The sequence below is a fragment of the Neovison vison genome, chromosome 14 (assembly GCF_020171115.1).
Source record: "Neovison vison isolate M4711 chromosome 14, ASM_NN_V1, whole genome shotgun sequence".
Taxonomy (NCBI): domain Eukaryota; kingdom Metazoa; phylum Chordata; class Mammalia; order Carnivora; family Mustelidae; genus Neogale; species Neogale vison.
The window spans coordinates 27,892,083-27,915,490 of record NC_058104.1 but is presented as its reverse complement, the minus strand read 5'-3'; the positions used below and the strand labels follow the sequence as shown (position 1 = coordinate 27,915,490).

Sequence of the window (23,408 nt, the reverse complement as noted above, 5' to 3'; positions counted from 1 at the left end):
TCTGCCTCTGCCTGCTTGTGCGCTAGCTCTCTCCCTCTCTCTCTCTCTCTGACAAATAAATAAATGAAATCTTTAAAAGAAAAGTAGTTCTGGGATCTCACCCCGGATTGACTAAATCAGAAACCCCAGCGGTGGCGCCCCGCGATCTGTTTTAGCAAGTCTTCCAGGTTATACTGAGACAGCTCAAGTTTGAGAACTACAGGCTTAATACACGGTAACCATTGACAATTAGTTCCTGAGGCTGCAGAGCGAGCACCGGGCAGGAAGGATTAAGAAAGTTAAGCACTAAAGTACCTACAGCATCCACTGAAGAGGGTTCTAACCTGCCTCAATCCCGGTTCCTCCCCCCTCCTCCCTGAGCACCTACAGAGCTCGCTGATTGGTCAAGTCCCTCCTGACAGTCACCAGCCACCCAACCCGGGAGAGCGAAAACTGAACGGGGTGGCACCGAGAGCTGCAAGGGCGGCGCGCCTATTGGCTATAGCATAGCGGGGCGGAACTGCGCGTGCGCACAGACGAGGCGCGACGCTGAGGGCGGTTGAAAGATGGCGACTGTCGCCGAGCTGAAGGCCGGTGAGTGGCAGTGGAAAGCTGGCCGAGTAAGAGGCGACTGGCCGTCCTGTGAAAAGGATGGAACGAGCGGAACACAGAGTTAGCCTCTCTGGGGTCGTTCTGCGGCGTCAGGGCTCGCAGAGAGTCTGGCTGGTGTGGCCGCCGATGCGTCCGGGCCCTGCTTGAGGGAAGCGGTCGCACAGGGGCCGTTCAGTTTTGGAACCAGCTTCGAGCTGGAAGAGGAGCGGCAGGACCCTTAGGTTCCCGAGAGGACTATAGGCCTGCACGTTGGGCCTCTGGCGCATTTGTCGGACCCCGCTCGAGCCGAGGCTTTGGGCCGCAGCTTTCATTTGGGACTGAGGGTAACAATACCCGTATCCGTTATTGGGGTTAGATGCAACTCCTAAGCTATTTGCTTCCTTGTCTCACGGGATCCTTATAACAACCTTTGGGGTAGGACCCGATCTCCATTGGGAAAATCGGGAGGTAGGAAGTTTCCTGGCTTGGCCGTTCTCTGTTTTTCACCAAATTCCACAAAGGTGCGAGTCCTCATCGTACGGGTAACGGGTTTGTGCACTGATGGTTTGGACGCAGATATCCAGGCAAATAATAGTAATTATAGTTATAAGTGGCATAGCCTTTAATGTCAGACACGGCCCAGCCCCTGTGCCACCTATTAGTCTAGGGACAACCTTATGCCCGTTTCATGGATGGGGAAATTGAGGTGCCATAGAGGTGACACAACTCGCCCAAAGTAACTTAGCTGGAAGGAGGAGTGCGTGAGAACCTGGGTAGTCTGCACCGAACTCCATCCAGGTCTCACTCGCTGGGTGATGCTGCTGCCCGTTTAATAAAACCAGTTCCCGTTCTTGGGGACCTTGCGCTCCAAATCAGGAATTGTTAAAGATCTGGCAGGGAGGGGCTGGATCTCTTTGAGAATAGGATTCAGTAAGCATTGCTACAAAATGTGTACGTGGGGCACTGGGCTGATGAACAGTCAGGAGAAAAAAAAAACAAACATTCCTTTCTCCACAAGAACAGATTTTTCAGGTGAATTTGAGCACCGTGTCTGCATGAATTACATAACACTTGTAATACTGCGTCAGCTTCAGTGGATTTAATGATACTTTGAGATATGAGGCCAGGTGAAGAACTTCTTTTCTGAAGAAGTGGTTACGGTACAGAGTTTTAAGCATAATCAAAGGAAAGGGCAAAATGGTATGGAACCTGAAAAGAAAATGTAACTGGGCATGAAGAATGTCCTTCGTAGGGGCACTTGGGTGGCTCATTCGTTGAGCGACTGCCTTCTACTCAGGTTATGAACCCAGGGTCTTGGGATTGAGCTCCACATCGGGCTCCCTGCTGGGTGGCAAGCCTCCCTCTCTACTTCCCCTGCTTGTGTTTCCTCTCGCTGTCTCTCTCTCTCTGTGTCAAATAAATAAATAACTTAGGGGCGCCTGGGTGGCTCAGTGGGTTAAGCCTCTGCCTTGCGCTCGGGTCATGATCCCAGGGTGCTGGGATCAAGCCCCGCCTCAGGCTCTCTGCTTCCTCCTCTCTCTCTGCCTGCCTCTCTGCCTACTTGTGATCTCTCTGTCCAATAAAGAAATAAAATCTTAAAAATTAATTTAAAAAAAAGGTCCTACATAGGGGTGTCTAGGTGGTTCAGTCATTGGGCGTCTGCTTTCAGCTCACATCCTGATCCAGAGTCCTGGGATCATTGGCTCCCTGCTCCGTGGGAAGCCTGCTTCTCCCTCTTCCAGTCCCTCATTCCTTCTCTCCATGTGTGTCTCTCTGTCAAAAAAAAAAAAGAATGTCCTATGCCGGTGTATCCTTTTGTTTTGTTTTGCATTCCCAGTTCTGAATATGGTTTGTGTTCAGCAAAACTCGGTGAAAGTGTATATCCCACCTCAATTATCTTAACTACACTGTATGGCCTTTTACTCCCCAGCCCCCTTAGGGGGAATTGGGGAGGGTCGGAGGGGGAAAGACAATCTTGAGTAGGCTCCATGGGCACTCTGGAGCCTAGTGCTTGCTCGATCTCATCACCCTGAGATGGTCAGGAGCCAAAATCAGGAGTCAGCCCTTAACCCACTGAGCCGCCCAGGTATCCCTGGGCTCTTACCTTATTAAAACATTTCACATTTTCCACCTCACTTGGTTTTGCTTCTGAGAGGTAGAACTCATGTTGGAGAGGGGAGCTGAGGCATGATGAGCTGGTGATGAGACAGGATAGGCTTCCTAACTCCCGCTTCATTAATTGTCATTTCTCTGCAGAGTTTGAGGCTGTGCTGTGTGCAAATTCAGAGTAATTGGGACAGGATCCTGGCCAGCGAAAAAAATCTCTTCCATTTAATTTCCAAAGATGGAGTTAGAGAACCGGGGTTTGGTTATTATCCCAAGAATATGATAAGGCTGAACCTTCCTTTTATGGACCTGTTACAAAGTCTGATTGGTACCTGTACTCGCACACCTGTCAAAAAGGTTGGGGGCATGATTTAAAAACAAGGGGCAAGAAAGGTTAAAAGTTTAGTCTAAGTCATACCTCTGTAATCCTATCACCCAGGTTTTTGTTGTTGTAAAGTTTAAAGGGATTTTATGTTTATGCCTACTTGGGTAAGCTTCTTGGGCTCCATGCATGAATTTTTTCTTTATTTTGGTGTACTTATTTGGTGCCTTTGGCAGGGTGCAGTACAATATTAAACTATGTTTATTACATCAGTAGTATACAGCACTATACGCTAATGCTCCCAGGTAGCATTTATGGAGCTCTCACTATGTTCTAGGCACCGTGGGTGAGATGTGTAGATTGGGTTAGTTATTTAGCCATTAGGGACAATGTGAAAAAAGGAGTTTCCATACCACTGCATGGAATGATGCCAGTTCAGCTCTATGCCCCTCACTGTCCATACTAGTATTTTTAGTTAAATCTCATTATCACAACTGATACTGTAATATGACCTTTGCTCATCAAAAGGAAGTAAGATTACATTCAGTGTATATATCCCTGATTGTTCAAGATGGCAGTGGTAGAGCCACGTGTTAGATTTCTATCTAGGCTTACAGTTTTAAAATCCTACTGGTTTGGTTTTGTTTTGTTTTTTAGAAAGTTAACTCATAAGTGTCTTTAAAAAATAAAACCCAAAGAAACACCTTTTTGTTCAGAATGGGCCATTCCCCAAAGGTTTTTGGTATCAGAGGTTTTATTAAAAGATAACACATTCCTTCCTTTTATGAGATGTACTTGTTATCTTTAATCATTTTTCTAGACTGGAGGGTTTTAGTGACACAGTCCTGTCTGCAGTGATAAATGCTCTTGAAAATATAGGAGACAGGGTAAATTCAGGCCCCAGTAAGCCAAGTGTAATTCTGTGCTCCCTTTTCCTCCCTTACTGACGATGCCTACCAAACTATAGCTTCCCACAGTGATGATGCTGGAAAGATAAACTTGAATTTGCTTACCTGTATTAAAATAGCAAGTCATTGCAACTTGAGAACTTTATTTTTTATTACAAACGTGATGCTAATCAGATAACTTGCATTCAGCTCATTGTTTAAATCAAAGCAATGGCTATGAGGCCATTTACTTTTTTTTTTTTTTAATTTATTTATTTGACAGAGATCACAGCAGGCAGAGAAGCAGGTAGAGGGTGGGGGAGGCAGGCTCCCTACTCAGCAGAGAGCCCGATGCTGGGGCTCAGTCCCAGGGTCCTAAGATCATGACCTGAGCGGAAGGCAGAGGCTTAAACCACTGAGCCACTCAGGCACCCACGGCCATTTACCTTTTAAACATATTTCTTCAAAGTATGCCTGAAGGTGACCAGATTTAATCTAATTGAAGCATTAATGTTTTATGTTTAACAGTTTTAAAGGACACGTTGGAGAAAAGAGGGGTATTAGGGCATTTAAAAGCAAGGATCCGAGCTGAAGTTTTCAATGCCCTAGATGATGAAAGCGAACCCCGACCGCCATTGTCTCATGAAAACCTTCTAATTAATGAACTAATTCGGGAGTATCTGGAATTCAACAAGTATAAGTACACAGCATCTGTCCTCATATCAGGTAAGAGGTTATTATTATTACTTGCCTGAAACAAAGTCTGCTTTTTCCCTTCCCTCACTTCTCAGAAAATATTGAGGCTGAAAATCTAATTCCATTACCACACAGAGTCATCCAGGTGACTGGAACATAAAAATCTCCTGGTCTCCTTCCATAGTTTGAATACATTCTTTTGGGGCTTATTGTATTGTAGAAAATAAATACCTAAACACTTAAACTAGGTGTGTGCTTGGAAAAATCATCTGTATTTTCTGATACTAAGGATAAAAAGTTGTTTTTGTTTGCTGCCAGGTTTTTTCTGTGTAGATGCTTTAAAAATACAGTTTCAGAGGCTCAGTCAGTTAAGCATGTGACTCTTGATCTCTTGATCTCTTGTCAGGTCTTGATCTCAGGGCCATGGGTTTGAGCCCCGTGTTGGGCTCTGCACTTAGCCTGGATCCTACTTAAAAAGCATTGGGAAGATAAACTCCAAACTCACTGTAATGTTAGGAGGGAGAGAAATGGTGTTAGGGGAGGAGGTGGGCAGTTAAAGAGACATTTATCTCTTATATTTCATTTCTGAAGAGAAAGTAAATAACTTTCTTGATAAGGAATGCACATTAATCAAGATAGACTTTCCTCTGGGCTGGGGGAGAGAAATGGGATTGGAAGGATTGCTTTAAGTTTTCTTTTCTTTCTTTCTTTTTTTTTAATTTTAAAGAGTTTATTTATTTGTCAGAGAGAGAGAGAGTGCACACAAGCAGGCAGAGTGGCAGGCAGAGGCAGAGAGAGAAGCAAGTCTCCCTGCCGAGCAAGGAGCCTGATGCGGGACTTGATTCCAGGACCCCAGGATCATGACTGGAGCCAAAGGCAGCAACTTAACCGACTGAGCCACCCAGGCGTCCCAGTTTAAGGTTTCATCTGTACTTTAAGACTATTTCATTCCTCAACCAAAGGGGTAAAAAAAAAATAAAGAGACCATAAAGTAGATTTTGGAAGAGAGAATGAATTCTTTGTGATGTTGGACCTTTTCCACTTAATAGATTTTTAAATTAACATTCTGTATCTTTTATTTAATGTTAAGCACATATCTTAACTGAATGAAGACTGGTAAGTTTTAGTGGTTTAAGGATCATCAGCCTCCACTTTCCTCAGTTTGTTATAGATGGCTGTATAATACTGTTAACACTCAGAAATGAAGAAAATTCATGAAAATATAATGAATTAGGTCTTGGACCTGGGCTTCCCTAGAATGAAATGTAGTCACATTTGTCAAGTTTCATGTTAAGTGTCTTGGCTTTTTTTTTTTTAATAGCTGAAGTGTAATTAACAATACAGGGGCGCCTGGGTGGCTCAGCAGTTAAGCATCTGCCTTCGGTTCAGGTCATAGTCCCAGGGTCCTGGGATCACGCCCCGAGTCCGGCTCCCTACTTGGCGGCGAGAAGGCTGCTTCTCCTGGCACTGTGTCTCTCTCCGTCAAGTAAATAAAATCTTTAAAACAAAGCAAAAACCCAACAAGACAAAAACCTTTTTCGGTATGCAGTTCTATGGATTTTACCAAATACGTATAATTGTGTAACTGCCACCACACAATCACTATAGAGAATATTTTTATCACCTCAGAACTTTCTCTGTGCCCTGTTGTAGTCAACTTCTTCACCTACCCCAACCCCTAGCAACCGCTGATCTGTTTTTTTCTGTACCTATCATTTGCCTTTTCCAGAATGTCATATAAATGAGCCCATTCAGGATGTAGCCTTTTGAATGCACTTCCTTTTGCTTAGCGTAACGCATTTCAGATTTAGCTGTGTTGGGTTTTCCCCCCCTGAATAGCATTCCTTTGTATGTCTGTGCCGATTTCTATATTATCAGTTGATGGCCAGTTGTGTGTAGTGTTTTGGCAGTTACCAGTCAAGTGGCCATTAACATTCACCACAAGTTTTTGTGTGCAGGTAAGCTTTCTTGGGTAAAGAGCTAAGAGTGGGATTGCAGGTTATGAAATACATGCTTACCTTTCTAAGAAATGGCTCAACTGTTTTCCAAAGTGGTTGCTCTCCTACTAGCAAAGCAAATATAAGAGTATACAGTTGCCCTGTATCCTTGCCAGCGCTTCATGTTTGGGTAATTTTCCTTTCAGAATTATTACCACCAAGTGGATATTGTTACTGTCCTGTGTTTAATTTGTAGGCTTCAAAAAAAGACTTCTGAAGTCTGGTATGCAGACACATATGTTCCCAACCAAAAATGGGGGGATTTAAAAAATGAATTTATGTTAAACTCTGTTAAGTTATACATATTACAAAATGATATTTTGAAAATCATAAAGTCAAGTACAGTTGGCTCTGCCTTGGTACGTGCCATCATCGTTCTTCCAAAATTGGAAAAGTCTGTGTAACTGGTAAGTAGTTCTTACCAAAATCGTATGTGCTTTTTAGATTAATAAAGACTCATGATTTTTCCTCTAGAATCTGGTCAACCTGTAGTTCCATTGGACAGACAGTTTCTCATCCGGGAACTAAATGCATTTGAAGAATCAAAGGATAACACAATGTAAGAAGTTTTTTTTTAAAATAAAGTTTTTAAAGATAAAAACTTAAAAATAAGTTTTTAGATATTGTTGTATTGGGAGTCATAATCACATAGTAGTGGTTTTGTTTCATTTTAATTGAGCAGGTATTTATTTGGTTTGAGTATGTGTCTAACACTGTACCAAATCCAAGGTGTGTAGCAACAAACAGGATAAGGCCTCTGTTCTCTGGAACTAAAATTCCTGTGGTTTCAGGGGACTGAGCATCTGTCTCACTAAGGGTCATTCTTCTTGGCTTCTGATGCATACCTTGTTTTCTTCTGAGGGTTTGCTCTCCCAGTTGTTTTCTTCCTCACGATGAACTCTTCCTCATTGTTTCCTTCGCTTCAGCATAGGCATATACTCAGATCTCCAAAAATACCGTTCAGCTCGTTTTTACCACTGAACTTCGTGAAAACCAGCCACCTGCTTTCATTTTGTTATTCTCCCCTCTTTGCCTTCTCTGCATATTAAATTCTTCCTTTACCATTTATGCTGAAACTATGCTCTTGAAAAGAAGTGTGACTGCTTTCTAGTAGTTTCTTAATTCTGTTCCTACCTCAAAGTTGCTTAAACTTTTTCCAGAGGATCCCTGAATGGCCAAAAAAATTGCCCCCAGGAGGCTCAAAGCAGTAGCCCCTCCCCCACCCCCAGGCACAAATTTCTTTGAAGTCTTATGTTTTCATCCTTCCTTTCTTTCTTTCTTTCTTTTTTTGTTAACATTTTATTTATTTATTTGACAGACAGAGATCACAAGTAGGCAGAGAGGCAGGCAGAGGGGGTGGGGAAAGCAGGCTCCCCACTGAGCAGAGAGCCCAATGCGGGACTCGATCCCAGGACCCTGAGATCATGACCTGACCCGAAAGCAGAGGCTTTAACCCACAGAGCCACCCAGGCGCCCCTTATGTTTGCTTTCTAAAAATTTCTTGATTTTTTGTTGTTGTTTCTGCTTCATGGTATAATTGTTTTACCGTAAAAATGTTATAAATGACGTACCACTTAAATTGAACTCTCCCACAAATATTTGTATAATTAATGTTCCAGTATCATATGCCACTTTTATCCTGTATTTGGTCCCAAGACCCTGGCATCAAGAGTGGGTGTATATCTGTATTTCCAATCTGAGAAGCTCAGTTTTACTTGAGTTTCTGTAGCATTTTGTAATAGTGACTCTTCTCCCTTAAAACACTTTTTGTCATTTGTCTTTTATGAACCTTTACTGTCTAGGTTTTTCTATCCGTAACAGTGTTCTCAGTTTCTTCATTGTTCCTTCAGGGTTCTTTTAAATCGTGAGTACTCTTCCATGTTTTGTCCTTAACAAAATTTTTCTTCCTGTCCCCCTTTCCTAAGTATGCTTGAGTCTTTAATGATGCCTCTATGTTCATGACTCTGCTTTAAATCTGACAGATTAAAAAAAAAAAATCTGACAGATCCCGCAAATTACAGAGCCCCATTTCTGCTGGCATCTCAAACACTGTGTCCAAAAATTAAATGGGTTATTTTCACCTTCTTAAACCCCCTTGTAGGTTCTTCATATAGCCATTCGGGTCTTAAACTCAGAGTCCATGTACTTTTCTGGCTACTTCCCCTCTCTCTATTAATTAGTCACACTGCGGTTCTGTTACTTCTGCCTGGGCACTGTTCAGAAGCCATCTGTCGGGGTACCTGGGTGGCTCAGTGGGTTAAAGCCTCTGCCTTTGACTCGGGTCATGATCTCAGGGTCCTGGGATCGAGTCCTACATCGGGCTCTCTGCTCAGTGGGGAGCCTGCTTCCCCCTAGCTCTGCCTGCCTCTCTGCCTATTTGTGATCTCTTTCTCTCTCTGTGAAATAAAAAATAGAAGCCATCTGTCTGCTTTCTCTGTCTCTGGTCACTTTCTTTCCCAACTTACCTTCATATTGCCAACAATTGGCTATCTAAAAGGCAGTTACTGCTTTGTTTATTTCACTGTAGGGCTGCCTGGGCGGGTTAAGCGGTTAAGCCTCTGACTCTTAGTGTCAGCGCAGGTCTTGAGTTCAAGGCCCCTGTTGGGCTCCACATCCATAAAAACCACAAAACAAACATCTCCGTTGTCAAGTTTTCAGATTTTTAAAAAGTAATACAGATTGTGTATTTGAAATTTGCTAAGAGAGTTCTTATCTATGAAAGTGTCACACACAAAGTAAATGGGTGAGGTGATGGGTGTGTTACTTAACTTGATAAGGGGAATTCCTTTGCGCTGTGTGTGTGTGTGTGTGTATCAAATCATCATGCTGTATCCTTTAAATACCATACAGTTTTATTTCTCAATTATACCTCAGTAAAGCGGGGGTGGGGGCGGGGGGATATAATATAACAAGTAAAACAAATACTAGATTTATGTGCTGGTGTGAACATAAAGCGTCTCTCCATAAATACGCTGATATTTTTCAGCAAAACTTAAGAATTTTCACACAAAGTAGGATGAAGTCTAGAATAGCCTTAGTTAGGTCAAGCCATGCCACCAAATGAAATTTGTGCCAAACTTATGACGAAAACTAGTTTTCAGAGTTTTTGTGTTTCACCATTGCAAATAAGGTATGGTAAGGCTGAACTTAAAAAAAAAAAAAAAAATTCTGGGACGCCTGGGTGCTCAGTTGGTTGAGCGGCTGCCTTTGGCTCGGGTCATGATCCCAGCGTCCTGGAATCGAGTCCCACATCGCGCTCCTTGCTAAGTGGGGCACCTGCCTCTCCCTCTGCCTCTGCCTGCCACTCTGTCTGCCTGTGCTTGCTCTCGCTCTGACAAATAAATAAATAAAATCCTTAAGAAAAAAATTCTTTTTGTAAACTTTTATTTAGAAACATCCTAATGTCCATGAATTTGTAGATTAAATATGCTAGCTACATCTTTTGTAATAACATCTAAAAAATCTTAAAATTTTAAATCTTAAAACTTCATTGATGTTAATTTAAGAACGAAATTGTTTAAAAATCTTCTTAAACCAATCCGCTCTTTCGGAAACATGGGTTTTAAAATTAAACAGAAGATGGAGATTACATTCCTGGGTATAAGAGGTACAGTATAAGATATATTCCTTTCCTAAGAGTTGAGGCATCTTAAATAGAGAAACTTCCTTTCCTGCTTTCCTCCTGGTCTGAGAAGTTGGCATGCAAGCAGTTAGTTATTGCTGCGTAACCCAGTACCCCAAAATGTGGTGGCTTGAAACAACAATCATTTATTGTCTGTGGTTGGTCAGGAATCTGTGGGCGGTTCCGGGGCTCTGTTTCTCAGGAGATCCCAGTTACTATGTAGCCAGGGAGGTCCTCATCTGAAGGCCAGACTGGGGCTGCAGGCCCCCCTCCCATGTGGCTCGCTCACTTGGCTGCTTGCAGGAGGCCCCCATTCCGTCCCTGTGTACCTTTCCCTGGGACAGCTCGCGGGTCCTCATGACGTGGCAGCTGACTTCCCACAGAGTGAGGGGCCCAGAGAGAAGGCACGGAGGCAGCCACAGTATACTTTATGACCTAGTCTTGGAAGTTGCACGGTGCTGTCACTTAATACCTTATTTGGTTCATAGAAGTGTCTTGAGCCTGCACTCCAGGGGAGGGCAGTTAGGCTCCACCTTTTGAAGGGAAAGGAATGTCAATCTTTAAACTGTCATATCAGCTAGTAAATAGATAGCTCAAAAAAAAAAATCAGTGAAATTGTATTTTCAGTGGTGAGATTAGAAATGAAAACATTTCTGTTGTACCTCTCCTCATTGTTAGCAAGTAGCTTCCCTTTGTGCTGGGGTACTGATAGAGATCACCAGGCAGAGTATTGTCATGAAAAGAATATAGGACTTGGAGTTCAAGTAGAAAGTTGGTTTACTTATGGAGGAATCTCTAGCATATCTTCCGTGAGCTGTGGTGGGATGATCACAAGACAAGGATAACCTGGAGAAAGGTTAGACTGTTTCATAAACTGTAAAAACAGCTTTTTTTTTTTTTCAAACCTGCCCTTCCTCCCTAAAAATAGCTTATTAAATATTAGTTCGTTCTTAACTCCTGAATAGCTAACATTTACATACCATTTAATATATGCCACGCACAGTTCTAAAAAGTTGATATTTATTAACTTATTTACTCACAGCAACCCTAGGAGGTGAGGGGTACACTCAATCTTTATTTATAGAGGAAGAAATACGTATCAGGGCAGGGACATAAAAAATCTTGTTGAGGTCAAGTGGTGAAGCCAGGATTTGAACCCAGGCAGTCTGGTTTTTGGGACATCCCACCTTTAGGCAAAGATTTATGCATCCAGTAAGTGTTCACTGACTCCTTGTTGTATATCAGACTGTGCTAGGCACTAGGAAATCTCACGCCAGACTTGAAAGGCAGAATTCCTCTGTATTGATGGATGGATGATGTATTTCAGTTTAGGTGATGTTTGAGTTCTTAACATAGGTTCTCTGGGTTTTTAAGTTGTTTTTTGAGTTAAATGTACTCTTAAATTTTAAAAAGCATTAATAGTTTGCGATTTGGATAGTAACTGTGTGTCTTGTTTCAAGTCTGGAGAGTTTCCTGGCCCTTCTGGTGGCAGAGGCTGCCTTAAGAGAGATTTTAAGCTTTTCTTAAATCTGCAATTTAAATTGATTTTGGTTTTCTTCCTGCTACAGACCTCTTTTGTATGGAATTTTAGCTCATTTCTTGGATGGAACTAAGGATGACCTCCAAAATCCATTTCTGAGAGGGTCTTCACTTCAGCCTTCAAACCCAAATCTTGGCGAACAACCTAGCAGAAGAAAGCATAAGGGTATGAATTTCCTGGGATTCATCATTTAACTGTTAGCAATATTTTTTTCTTTTTTTGTTTTTTAAAATTTTTTAAAAGATTTTATTTTTAAGTCATGTCCATACCCAATATGGGGCTCAAACTCAAAATCCCTAGATTAAAAGTTCTATCCTCCACTGACAGCCAGCCAGGTGCTCCAAGTATTTTTTTCTTCTTAATATTTTTCTCTTGGGGCGCCTGGGTGGCTCAGTCAGTTAAGGGTCTAACTTTGGCTCAGGTTATGATCCCAGGGGTGCTGGGATCGAGCCCTCTGTGGGGCTCTGCTCAGTGGGGACCCTGCTTCTCTCCCTCTGCCTGCTGCTCTGCCTCCTTGTATGCTCTCTCTCTCTGTCAAATAAATAAATAAAACCTTTAAAAAAATTTTTTTTTCCTCTCACAAATAGTTTTTCCCTGAGATTTTGAGTCATAGTTTAATTCTCCTTACATCTAATATGGTTGAAGTCTGTGTTACTGATCCTCCAAAAAGCAAAATGGTGTTTGGAAAGGGAATCTTGAGGGGATGGGAGAATAACTGGACAAAATTTTTAAATATTGTTTCTGTGCCAAAGCATGGAAAAACCTGATTTTTTTTCACATAGATTTGTATTCTTTGGAACAACTTAGATCATTGGCATTCTCAATAAATAGATTTTTACCAAATCATCACTTTCTTCCCCCGCCCAAGACTGAAGAAAGGCAAGATTGCTGAATACAGATAGGGATCTCACAAGTGTCTGTATCCTTTGTATTTTTAGGATACTGTTGGTGGAACACTGGTAGTACCTACAGATAAGATTCTTGAACAGCCCCTATTTCTTTCAGAATGTTTACTCTTTAAATGTGCTTTCAGTTGTTACCACATCAACAATAGGATCTCACTTTGATCATCTGAACTGAATGGTTTATAGCTCTTTCTTTCCAACCTCAGTAGAGTTGGTCTCTTTCTAAGGACAGTCAGAGGTGGGCCTCAAGCAGCAGATGAGGAGAACAGATCAAAATCTTGAATGTTGAAATAACCTTTTAAGAAACATCTAAAATACTAGTTATCCTTCTAGGTTATCGTAAGCTGCTGTGAGCAGTATTAATTCCGTTAAATATTTGCTGCGTCTCCTAGGATCTGAACACAAAGTGTTTGTAAAGCAAGGTGACCTCTTTTGTGGGTTATTTCTGATGTCACTAGGAGTTACTCATCTATGTATCTTAGACTGCTGAGCTGGTGAACCATTGAAAAAGAAATCACCCCACCTCCGTACTTTACAGTTGAGAAAACCAGGACTGAGATACTAAGTGAGTCCTGTAAAGCGCGTGGCTGATCCATTCTCGCAGCATCAGGACCTCTGAGGGCCATTCCTGTACACTTCTCCACTTAAAGAATGTAAAGAAGTTTTCCTAGTTCCCTTTGCAAGGCTTGGTAAGGAACTGTCATTAGTACCTACTATTTGACAAGTACTTAAAAAGCGAAACAAAATGCACAAGGGGACAAGTAAAATCTGTAAGCGTTCAAATAATAAAAAAATCAAGTTCCCTTGAATCACTTCCCTTTTGTCTCTCCCTCACTCCCTGATCTCCCTCCCTTCTGTGGAAGGTCCCTATTAGCAGCTTGGGGGCAAGGGCCTCCTTCTGGAGTCATTTCTGTGCATGTAAATTTGTATGTACCGCTACTTGACATGTTACCTGAGATTGGGTTTGTTTTCCCTTGTCTTGTCAGTATGTGCAGATCTTAACTTTATGTAGTATTGTATAGTATTGCTGATCATCCCTTATTGGTGGACTTTTATATTTTTACGTTTTTGCTATTACTGTATTGCAATACAGAATTACTTCTTTGTCCATGCAGTATTTCTCTTGTGTGGACGTCTAAAAGTACAGTTGTGGTTCCAAGTGTACGCGTATTAAAAAAACATAGTAGAAGTTTTCTAATCCCCCTCCAAGAAGGCTTTACAGCAAACCCGTGACATGGATACTTTTAGTCCTATAAGGAAAAATAACCTCTTGAGCAATCACTTTTCTGGCTTGTAAACTTTTTTATTTTTTATTTTTTAATTTTAAAAAAAGATTTTTTTTATTTATTTGACAGGGCTCACAAGTAGGCAGAGGGGCAGGCAGAGAGAGATAGGGAAGCAGGCTCCCTGCTGAGCAGAGAACCCAATGCAGGGCTCGATCCCAGGACCCTGGGATCATGACCTGAGCTGAAGGCAGAGGCTTAACCCACTGAGCCACCCAGGAGCCCCTAAACTTTTTGTTTTTACTTCTTGATTTATTTTCAGGTGTACAATACAGTAATTCCACGCTTCTATACAACACCCCAGTGCTCATCACCTTAAGTGTCTTCCTTAATCTCTGTTACGTGGGAACCATCAGTGTATTCTCTAGAGTTAAGAGTGTCTTTTTTTTTTTTTTTTTGTAAAGATATTATTTATTTATTTGACAGACAGAGATCACAAGCAGACAGAGAGGCAGGCAGAGAGAGAGGGGGAAGCAGGCTCCCCACCGAGCAGAGAGCCTGATGCAGGGCTCGGTCCCAGGACCCCAAGATTATGACCTGAGCCGAAGGCAGAGGCTCAACCCATGAAGTCACCCAGGTGCCCCAAGAGTGTCTTTTTGGGTTGTCTTTTTTGTTCCTTTGCTCATTTGTTTTGTTTCTTAAATTCCACATATGAGTGATGTCATTGGTGTTTACCTTTCTCTGACTGACTTCGCTTGGCCTGATACTCCAGCTGCACCCATGTCACTGCGTGGCTTGTAAGCTTGTTATAATCCGTCTCAGTGATGACGAATGACTAATAAGAAAGGTACACGTCACGGAGTATTTCTTAACCCATTTCTGTTCTTTTGAGACGTGGGTCACAATAGCTGGTGGGAGCTTTACACCATGGAGATGGGGGGACTGGAGAGCATGGGGGGAGGGGAGAGGCACACTAGCTGCTTTGGGGCTCTCGGAGCCCTCAGAGAGGTCCAAGTCAGTTGAGCTTGGGGCTCGTGCTCTGTGGAAAGCTCTGTGGCAGGCTCAGAGGTGAGGACAGCTGAACTAATAGGAGAACAGGGATCTTGCAAATTATTTTTCTTAAACCACCAGAAATTTTCTTGATAAAGGTGAACTCTTTGTGCAATGATTTGTGAAGAATTAGCAGCCGCGAATGGCATTTTTGTCCCAGTAACACATGTCAGCATTTACTTTCAGCATCTCCTTTTTCAATTCTAGCTTACTGTTTGATAGAAGTGTTTTATTTGACAACATGGGAAGGTTATGAAAATTTAAAAATATTATTACTCAGATTACAATACCTGATCTCTGCAGAAGCTCATCCGAGGTAGAACATACTCAGATGAAATTGTCCATGTGTGAACACAAGTCTAAAAGCAGGCCATCATGGGAGCTCTTGTGTCACAGCTCCCAAAGAGCTGGAAGAAAGGATCAGGGGTTTTAAAAAAAATTTTTTTAAAGATTTTTATTTATTTGACAGAGAGGGAGATCACAAGTATGCAGAGAGGCAGGCAGAGAGAAAGGGGGAAGCAGGTTCCCTGCTGAGCAGAGAGTCCTAGGCGGGGCTTGATCCCAAGACCTGGAGATCATGACCCCAGCCAGAGGCTTAACCCACTGAGGCACCCAGGCACCCTAGGAACAGGGTTTATGTAGACACACTTGCCTCTGGGATGATGACCAGTTCATTAGGGCTGCTGATGTCCGTGCTTGAACACTGGAGGCGGAGCAGGTTCTTAATGTAAGTGAAAGACCAGAAATCTTCTAACAGAGAAAATAATTAGCATCGCAACTTTACTGCACGTCAGTGAAGTGCGTGCATCTCATTCTTCTTAGTAATGCTTTTCTAGAAAACCTAAAATGTCTGTCGCCTCAGGATATTGTTAACTTTGTTCTGTCCAGCAAAGCTGCCTGAAAATGAGGGAGACAGTCCTCCGTGATCCAGACCTACAGTCTCCAGTCCTTGTGAGGATGATCAGCCGCTGGGGACTAGCAGGCCTGGGTGTAGAATCAGGTTGTCTTTAGAATTAGAAAATCCAGGGACGCCTGGGTGGCGCAGTTGGTTGGACGACTGCCTCCGGCTCAGGGCGTGATCCTGGAGTCCCGGGATCGAGTCCCACATCAGGCTCCCAGCTCCATGGGGAGTCTGCTTCGCTCTCTGACCTTCTCCTCGCTCATTCTCTCTCTCTCACTGTCTCTCTCTCTCTCAAATAAATAAAATAAAATCTTTAAAAAAAAAAAAAAAGAATTAGAAAATCCAGGTTGCGTTTTTGGTGCTGAAATCCATGTTTCTAACAACTGTCTCAATCTGTATTCTTTTTCTCCTGTCATCAAAATCATAAAAATGGGTTTTTCCCGTGTAAAAGTTATCTAGGGAATATTTTCAGTTTTTCACAGCTTTTTAGAATTTAGTCTTTGCCTTGCATTTTTGTTGCATTTGGATGTTAAGTCTCTTCAGGTTCCTTAAATCCAGGACACTTCTGCCCTCTACCCCTTCTCCCCATGACAAAAATTGAGCAGAAGTGACTAGGACCCCTTTGATTGCCAGAGCACAGGGCGTGGTCACAGGGGCTCTGGTCGCTTCTGAACTCTCATGGAGTTTCATTCTCGTGTCTTTGGCTGCCGAAGATTTCTACAGTTTCTTGGATATTTTCTGATGTGGGTAGGAAAATGTAAACTCTGCTAGTTTTTTTTCTTGCCACAAGAGGGTACTGCTGAGAGGCACTGCTATTTGAAGGTGGGTTTTTTGGTACTTTATTTTTTTCTTTTTAGTTGAAGAAGTTTGGCATCCCTCGAAATGTTAATTGAACACCCTGTCCTTTCAGATTCCATTCCTTACATATCATGTAAGAGAAGTTTGTAACTGCTACTTACACACGGGTTTACACTGCAGTGCTCTCTATTCCCTAAAAACACTTGATAGTGAATCTTCAGTACTAAATGTTCTGATTTCTTTAATAATGCTTTTAAAATGGTGAGTTTATTTTGTTGTCGTAAGCCACCTAAAGAACATACAATAGTAAAAACATAACATCCGAAAATACATGCAGCTACGCCTGCACACTGCCTACTTTGACTTGGGGTAAGTATTGACATTGTTTTCTGTTCATTTCAGGTGACCGCCTAAGAACGGAGAAGGGGAGTAGTACTAACATCAAAGATCATCTTGTTTCTCAAGCAGTGAAGAGATGACATTTCCATTCGGGGCATCTTTTGTCTTAAAATTGTGTCTATCAAGTAACATATTTACTCTCCCAACATTACCAAAATACACCACTAGTATTTGTCCTTTGTAGAAATTTGAGTTTCTGCAAAAACATTTAGTCCTTCCTGTTTTACTACATTTGTGAATAAAAGCTAACTCCGTCATCTAGCTTCCTAGATTTGACTCGAAAGAAAATACGTTGTTTTTAGAAGGTATTTTGAAGTTTTTTAAATTTTTGAAAACTGGAAGAAATTTTTAGTACCCCTTATATTCTTTAAAAAATAAATCAGGTCTTTATAGCCATATGTTCTGCTCTTTAACAAGGTTACATGAAATTTCCTTCAGGCTGGAATTACGTGGATTTGTAGAAAAATCCATTTGCGTTTTAAAAAAACGTTTTAAAAAATGTTAAAGCCTGATAAAATGAATTCCTGTGATGTTCAGTTTTTTGTTTACAATTAGCAGTTTTTCAGATAACCATTTATAATTTGGTTTAAATATCTGAATTACTATCCAGATCTGAACTTTTAAACTAGGTAACAATGTCCTTGTTCTTTCCTTAGACCATTTTGGCTTCTACTGGAAGATTTAATTAAAAGGTAGAGGGGGAAATAATTCTTTTAATTTTGCTGTAAGTCAAACAAAGAGTTTATTTTATTATATAAAGAATGTGGAATAAGCATGAAGAGACAGGCTTTAGGAGAAATACCAGAAAGCACCTTTTAAAAGATGGCATTGTTTAACCTCCATGCGGCCCTCAGTTGTGCAATCACAAGATGAGCTCCGAAAGAGCCAGTCCCTGCTTACCTGGACTCACTGCATGTCAGTTTTTTATTCTTGGGTTAGAAAAATGGTAAGAGCTCTTCCTGTACTATGTCTAAAATGCTATTTTGATATTTATGAAGACATTTTTATAACGTGGAGGCTGCAGACTGATGTCACTGAGCCAGCTGTGATGATAGCCCTGGTTGGCCAAAGTCATAAAGTGTAATCCGACAGAACGGCACAGGTGCCCCCATACCGATGACATTGAGCTTGAATGTTTTCCACAGGGCAAGGGCGAAGGGCTGTAGATGGCAAAATTGGCCTTCTCTTCAGGGTGTTGATTCGGTGCTGTCTTTTCAAAGTTTTGAGTTTCTCTTTGGTGTTGGTAAGTGTTCAGTCCTTACAGATGAACCAAGAATTTTTATCTGAATGCAGAAAATTATTAAAGAAATCCCATTAAGCCATACTTTGCAAGTGAGAAGATTCTGAGAGGCCCTGTTGATGAGCTAGGATTACAGAAGAGATACACTCTTGGAGCTCATTTCCATTTTTCAAATCAAATCTGTAGTATCTGGTAACAATTAGGAATCCCGTTGTATTGTATGTGGGAATATAAATGTCTGAATTCTTTTCAGAGGACTTGGTTTACATCCAAGGATGTTGGCAGTGGACACTAAGTTTACCTCAGGAATTACAATCATGCGGGACTAGATTAAGAAAAAATGCTGGAGTTTATAATTTTGGTTACTGATAGAAAATCGTCACAATATAAAACTAAACAGAATTGTCCCATGTAGTTCATAGCGTGTTTATATGCATTGTTGTGTAACTTGTTTGAACCTGGGCAACTTTTAGAATACTTTTCAATGTATTAATAAAAAAACAATTAAGCAACTCTTTTTTGTGCAAAGGATGTTCCTATGACTCTTCTTTCATTAAGAGCTGGCCACCAGGACAGGAAGAAGATTGGGAGTGGCTCCCCAGGCCTGCCTTCAGGATCTCCCGCGGCCTAGTAGTTGGAGGATGTGGAGTGAGATGGAAGGAGGAGAACTTGCCCTGGCGCGCGCCCCGGGCATCAGCCACATCAGCCACCCTGCAACACTTTTCATCCAGGAGCCTCATGATGTCCGTCTCTGGGGGGAACGGTATTATAACCTGGGGGGCCATGTAGGTGTTCCAAAAAGCATATTTAGTAGTATGTTTTTATATTTGCAAAAAGGAAAACAACCTGTTTTCAACACACTCAAGATTTTTGAGATTTGAGGTTTCCACAAAAGACCTTAGGTTGAAAAATCTGCTCTAGAAATTTTTATATTCAGGATTTTTGAACGGTGTCAATTCATTTATAAGCCAGTCATTGAAAAAGGTGCACTGGCTGAGACATTAAAGAAAAAAACAACTGAGGGGGGGAAACTGAGGGAAAGACAAGACAAATGTAACTATTCTCCTGCCTCATAAACTGAATCAGTGCATCATTGCTGGTGCTTTTCATGGGGTTGTTGGGAGAAGTTCTCCTCCAGAAACAGGGAGAAGTTTTAGGAGGAGATTTGGATATACAGAAAAATAGGATGGGAATTGAGACTGAAGAGAGGTTTAGGAAAAGTGGAAATACAAAACTTGGGCAGTCCAAAAGCCCAGCAGGAGCAGAGGTGGCGTTTGAAGATGATAAATTTAGCTTAGCATATATGTTTGCACAGAGTAAACTGATAGCTTTATAATGATGTGCAAGAACGCAGCTGTATGACTCACATGTCTGTATGATTATATAAGACTTGATGTGTTCTTTTAACCTAAAGCCAAGTGTACATGAAGGATTAACATTGTGAGAATATGCCTTTAAAGGCATTTGAGACAATGCTTCCCAGGCACTTGGTATTTGACTTTCGTTAACCATTCTGCAAGGATCGTGTGGTCTTTGTTCACTTGTTTTTTTTTTAATGAAAGGTGAAACTACCTTTTTACGAAAAATTGCTTTTTTTTTTTTTTTTAAGATTTTGAGAGAGAGAGAAAGAGAGCAAGGAAGAGGCAGAGGGAGAAGCAGACTCCCTGCTAAGCAGGGAGCCCTATTCCAGGCTCAATCCAGGGCCTTGGGATCATGATCTGATCTGAAGGCAGACGCTTAACTGACTGAGCCACCCAGGCATCCTCCAAAATAGACTTTACCTTCGAGAGCAAGCTCAGGTTCACAGCAAAGCTGAGTATAATACATAGAGAGTTTCTGTACACCTCATATCCACTCCCTCACTCATGTCACTCCTGCCCCCACACCCCTACCCCTGCAGGGAGTGTCACATTTGTGCCAACGGGTGGACCTGTGCGGACACATTATCACAGTCCATAGTTCACATCAGCGTTCGTTTTGGGTGCTGTTCGTTCTGTGCATCTGAACAAATGTGTGATGACACCTATCCACCATTCTAGTACCAAGCAGTATTTTCACTGCCCTAAAGTCCCTGAGTTCTCTCCGTTCATCCCTCCAGCCCCCCAACCCCTGGCAACCACAGATCTTATAACTAACTGCCTTTCCCAGAATGTTATATAGTTGGAATCCTACAGGATGTGGTCTCTACAGACCGGCTTCTTTCCCTTGGTAATATGCACCTAAGATCCCTCCATGTCTTTTCATAGCTCGAAAGCTCGTTTGTTTCAGCACCAAAGAATATTCCATCACCTTAGTGTACCAGATTGTCCTTTCACTGCTGAATAGCTGCTTGGTTGCTCCCAAGGTTTGACAATTACCGATAAAGCTGCTTTAAACATCCCAAGCGCAGGCTTCAGCATGGACTCAAGCTTTTAACTCATTTGGGTAAATTCTAAGGAGTATGATTTACTGGTTCATATGTGAAGAACATGTTTTGTTTTGTAAAACACTGTATAACTACTTTGAGAATTTTAGGTATATATATTTAATTTATTTATTTGACAGACAGAGATCACAATTGGGCAGAGAGATAGGCAGAGAGGGAGGGGGGAAGCAGGCTCCCTGCTGAGCAGAGACCCTGATGCAGGTAGATCCCAGGACCCTGAACTGAGATCATGACCCAAGCCGAAGGCAGAAGTTTAACCCGCTGAACCACCCAAGCGGCATTTAGGACCATTCCTAATGGAGGGTAGAGAATCTGGAGTTACCAAGACACCAGAATCGGAAAGTGATGAAGGAGAGAGCATTGCAGGTCTGTCTGCCATGCAGTCTTGTCCTGGAGACGTGTGGAGCCAACACGAGTGAAACAGAAGGGGCTTTGTGCAAGAGATAGAGGCGAGCTGGGCTTATGGCCAGGAATGATGTCCATTCACAAGAAGGCACAGTGCTGTGCAACTCTTGGGCTGGAGGACTTGAGTGCTGGTACATTTTTAAATAATGAGATTGTGAAGTACATGCAGGAGTAAATCATCTTTGGATCCAATCTGTGATATTATTAAAAACTGGAGGGAATCACATTTTGGAGCTTTTTGAAACCAATAGCAAATACAAAGCTATTTGATAAAGAGGGAAAGACTCTAAGCGAGAAATTTCCCCTCTGCCGTCTTGTTTCATGAGTTCATGGAAACTCCCATTACACAGCACCCCACAAAGAAGACAAGCCCAGGAAATTTACTGGACAGCTCTTGAAGTAACACTTTTTTTTAAAGTATGCTTTCCCCCCTTGATCTTAAAATAACTGGCTTTTTGAGCCATGAGAAATAAAACAGGCATTTGACTTCATTATTATAACAATGTGCTTTTGAAGATTCAAACATCTGAGCTTCTGCATTGGACAGATATTTAATGAATGACTGTTATGTACACATACTGTCCCTGAATATGCATAGCATGTACCAGGAAGGTATGAAATACCTTATATAAGGCCTTCACATGCATCGTCATATTTAACAACCCAGTAAGGTAGTTGAGGTAAAGATTCTGTCCATCTGCGTTCCTCTTCGAGAAGACAGAGTCTCAGTACACCGACTGTCCTGTGACTTCTGGCCTGTTGCCTCAAAGATCAAGCGTAACTTCCCATCTACTTAACATGGACTCGATCAGACATGGGGAGTTGGAATTCCTGCTCCAGCACTAATTAGCTATGCTAGTTACTTAATTCACCAGCCTGTTACTTAATTGGCTTGTCACTTAATTCAGTAAAGATGCCAGCTCTCACTTTGAGGCCAGCAAGTTCGACTGTGACAGGCTGCTCTGGGTTCGTTCCAGGACAGGAAGGTGGTGGTCAACTTCACTCTTCCCTTTCCATCACACCCTCCGCTCTGCACCCTGTCCATACCAGCCAACGCAGGGGCAATTTCCACTCCTTTTACAGTGTAGACAGTAAAAGGCACGTGGAGAAGCAGCTTATCCATCATTTTCTGAAGATCTTTACCCCACGCTGTGCAGTCAGCTGAACCCTGGCAGATCTGATTTAGGGCACTTGCGTGTTTTCAGGGGTGAGAAAGCAGGAGAGCCTGACGTTGGAAGCATGAGGAAGTGATCAAGAGGGTCTGAGACGCTGAGCCCTGCCGTGGGGACCCTGCAGGAGGGACAGGCTCTTACTTGCCGTCACACACCCAAGGCCTGTGCCAACCTACTGGGTTTCAAGTTTGTTGAGAATAATAACAACTACCAGATAACAGGACCATATGTTCATTTTACATGGATCATCTCAACGACTGTTTACAAGCATTCAGGTAGGGAAACTGAGTCACAGAGCCTTTAAGGACTGGCTTGTGGTAGAACAGCTAGAAAGCTGCACTGGCCACCAACCGTAGAGGATTCAGCCTGAGAAGGCATTTCCCTTTAACAACTCTTTGGAAGTAAATCCTGGCAATGATGGGCTCCAGTCCCAGTGAGAGCCTGGGCAAATCTCTGCACACCTCTAGAACCTCAGTTTTCTCACCTGCAAAATGGGGGTATTAACACAGGCCCACGGCCCCCTCCACCTAATCTGATCTGGTTACTAGGGGAGGGGTTGTGGACCAAGGGCACAGAGCCTGGTAAGGGTCTTCCCACGGCCTCTGACCCTCTCCCCAAACCCTCTGGCCACCGGGAGTAGCTGGAGCCCGCGTGGGCCTGGGGGGCTGTCCCCGCGCGTCGCTGTCGCGGCCGTGGGAGGCAGGGCCCCCTCCCCCGCGCCCGCCGCGCCGGGAGGCCGCTCCGCACCATATTTAGTCAGGGGGAGCGGGCAGCCCCGGGCTGGTATGCGGCGCTGGGAATTCCTGCAGGAAGGAGCCCGCGCCTGCCCTTTTTGGGTTGTCGCCCGCCCTGCGCCCCCCGCCGCGTCCCGGGAGGGAGGACCGGCCCGGGAAGCCGGAGCCCGTGCGGGGCGGGGAGCGGGGTGCGCGGGTCCCCGGCCTGGCGCGGGGCCAGCCCACCGCCTGGGCTTCCTTTTATGGCCTGTGTGCGTGCCGGCAGCAGAGACCAGGGAGAAGACCGAGAGTCAGGGAGAGAGCCAGCCGGAGATCGGGAGCCAGAGGCAAGGGCCAGAGACGGAGGGAGACGTGCGGGAGAGACACAGGTGCCAGAGACAGAGGGACACTTACGACAAAGGGAGAGACAGAGAGAG

At 43.0% G+C, this 23,408-nt stretch overlaps 1 protein-coding gene across 2 annotated transcripts; it reads left to right on the top strand.

Annotated features, from left to right (window-relative positions):
* The first annotated feature begins 495 nt into the window (after positions 1 to 495).
* On the top strand, positions 496 to 18,769 carry CEP20 (centrosomal protein 20). Of its 2 annotated transcripts, XM_044233115.1 has the most exons (5): positions 496 to 573; positions 4,414 to 4,611; positions 7,053 to 7,137; positions 11,769 to 11,905; positions 17,020 to 18,769. In XM_044233115.1, the coding sequence occupies exons 1-5, from the start codon at positions 546 to 548 to the stop codon at positions 17,094 to 17,096; spliced, it is 525 nt and encodes a 174-aa protein (XP_044089050.1). In that variant the 5' UTR covers positions 496 to 545; the 3' UTR covers positions 17,097 to 18,769. The 2 variants fall into 2 exon arrangements, with proteins under 2 accessions (XP_044089050.1, XP_044089051.1); XM_044233116.1 differs by lacking the exon at positions 11,769 to 11,905 and having other exon boundaries at positions 17,020 to 17,104.
* Positions 18,770 to 23,408: the final 4,639 nt, after the last annotated feature.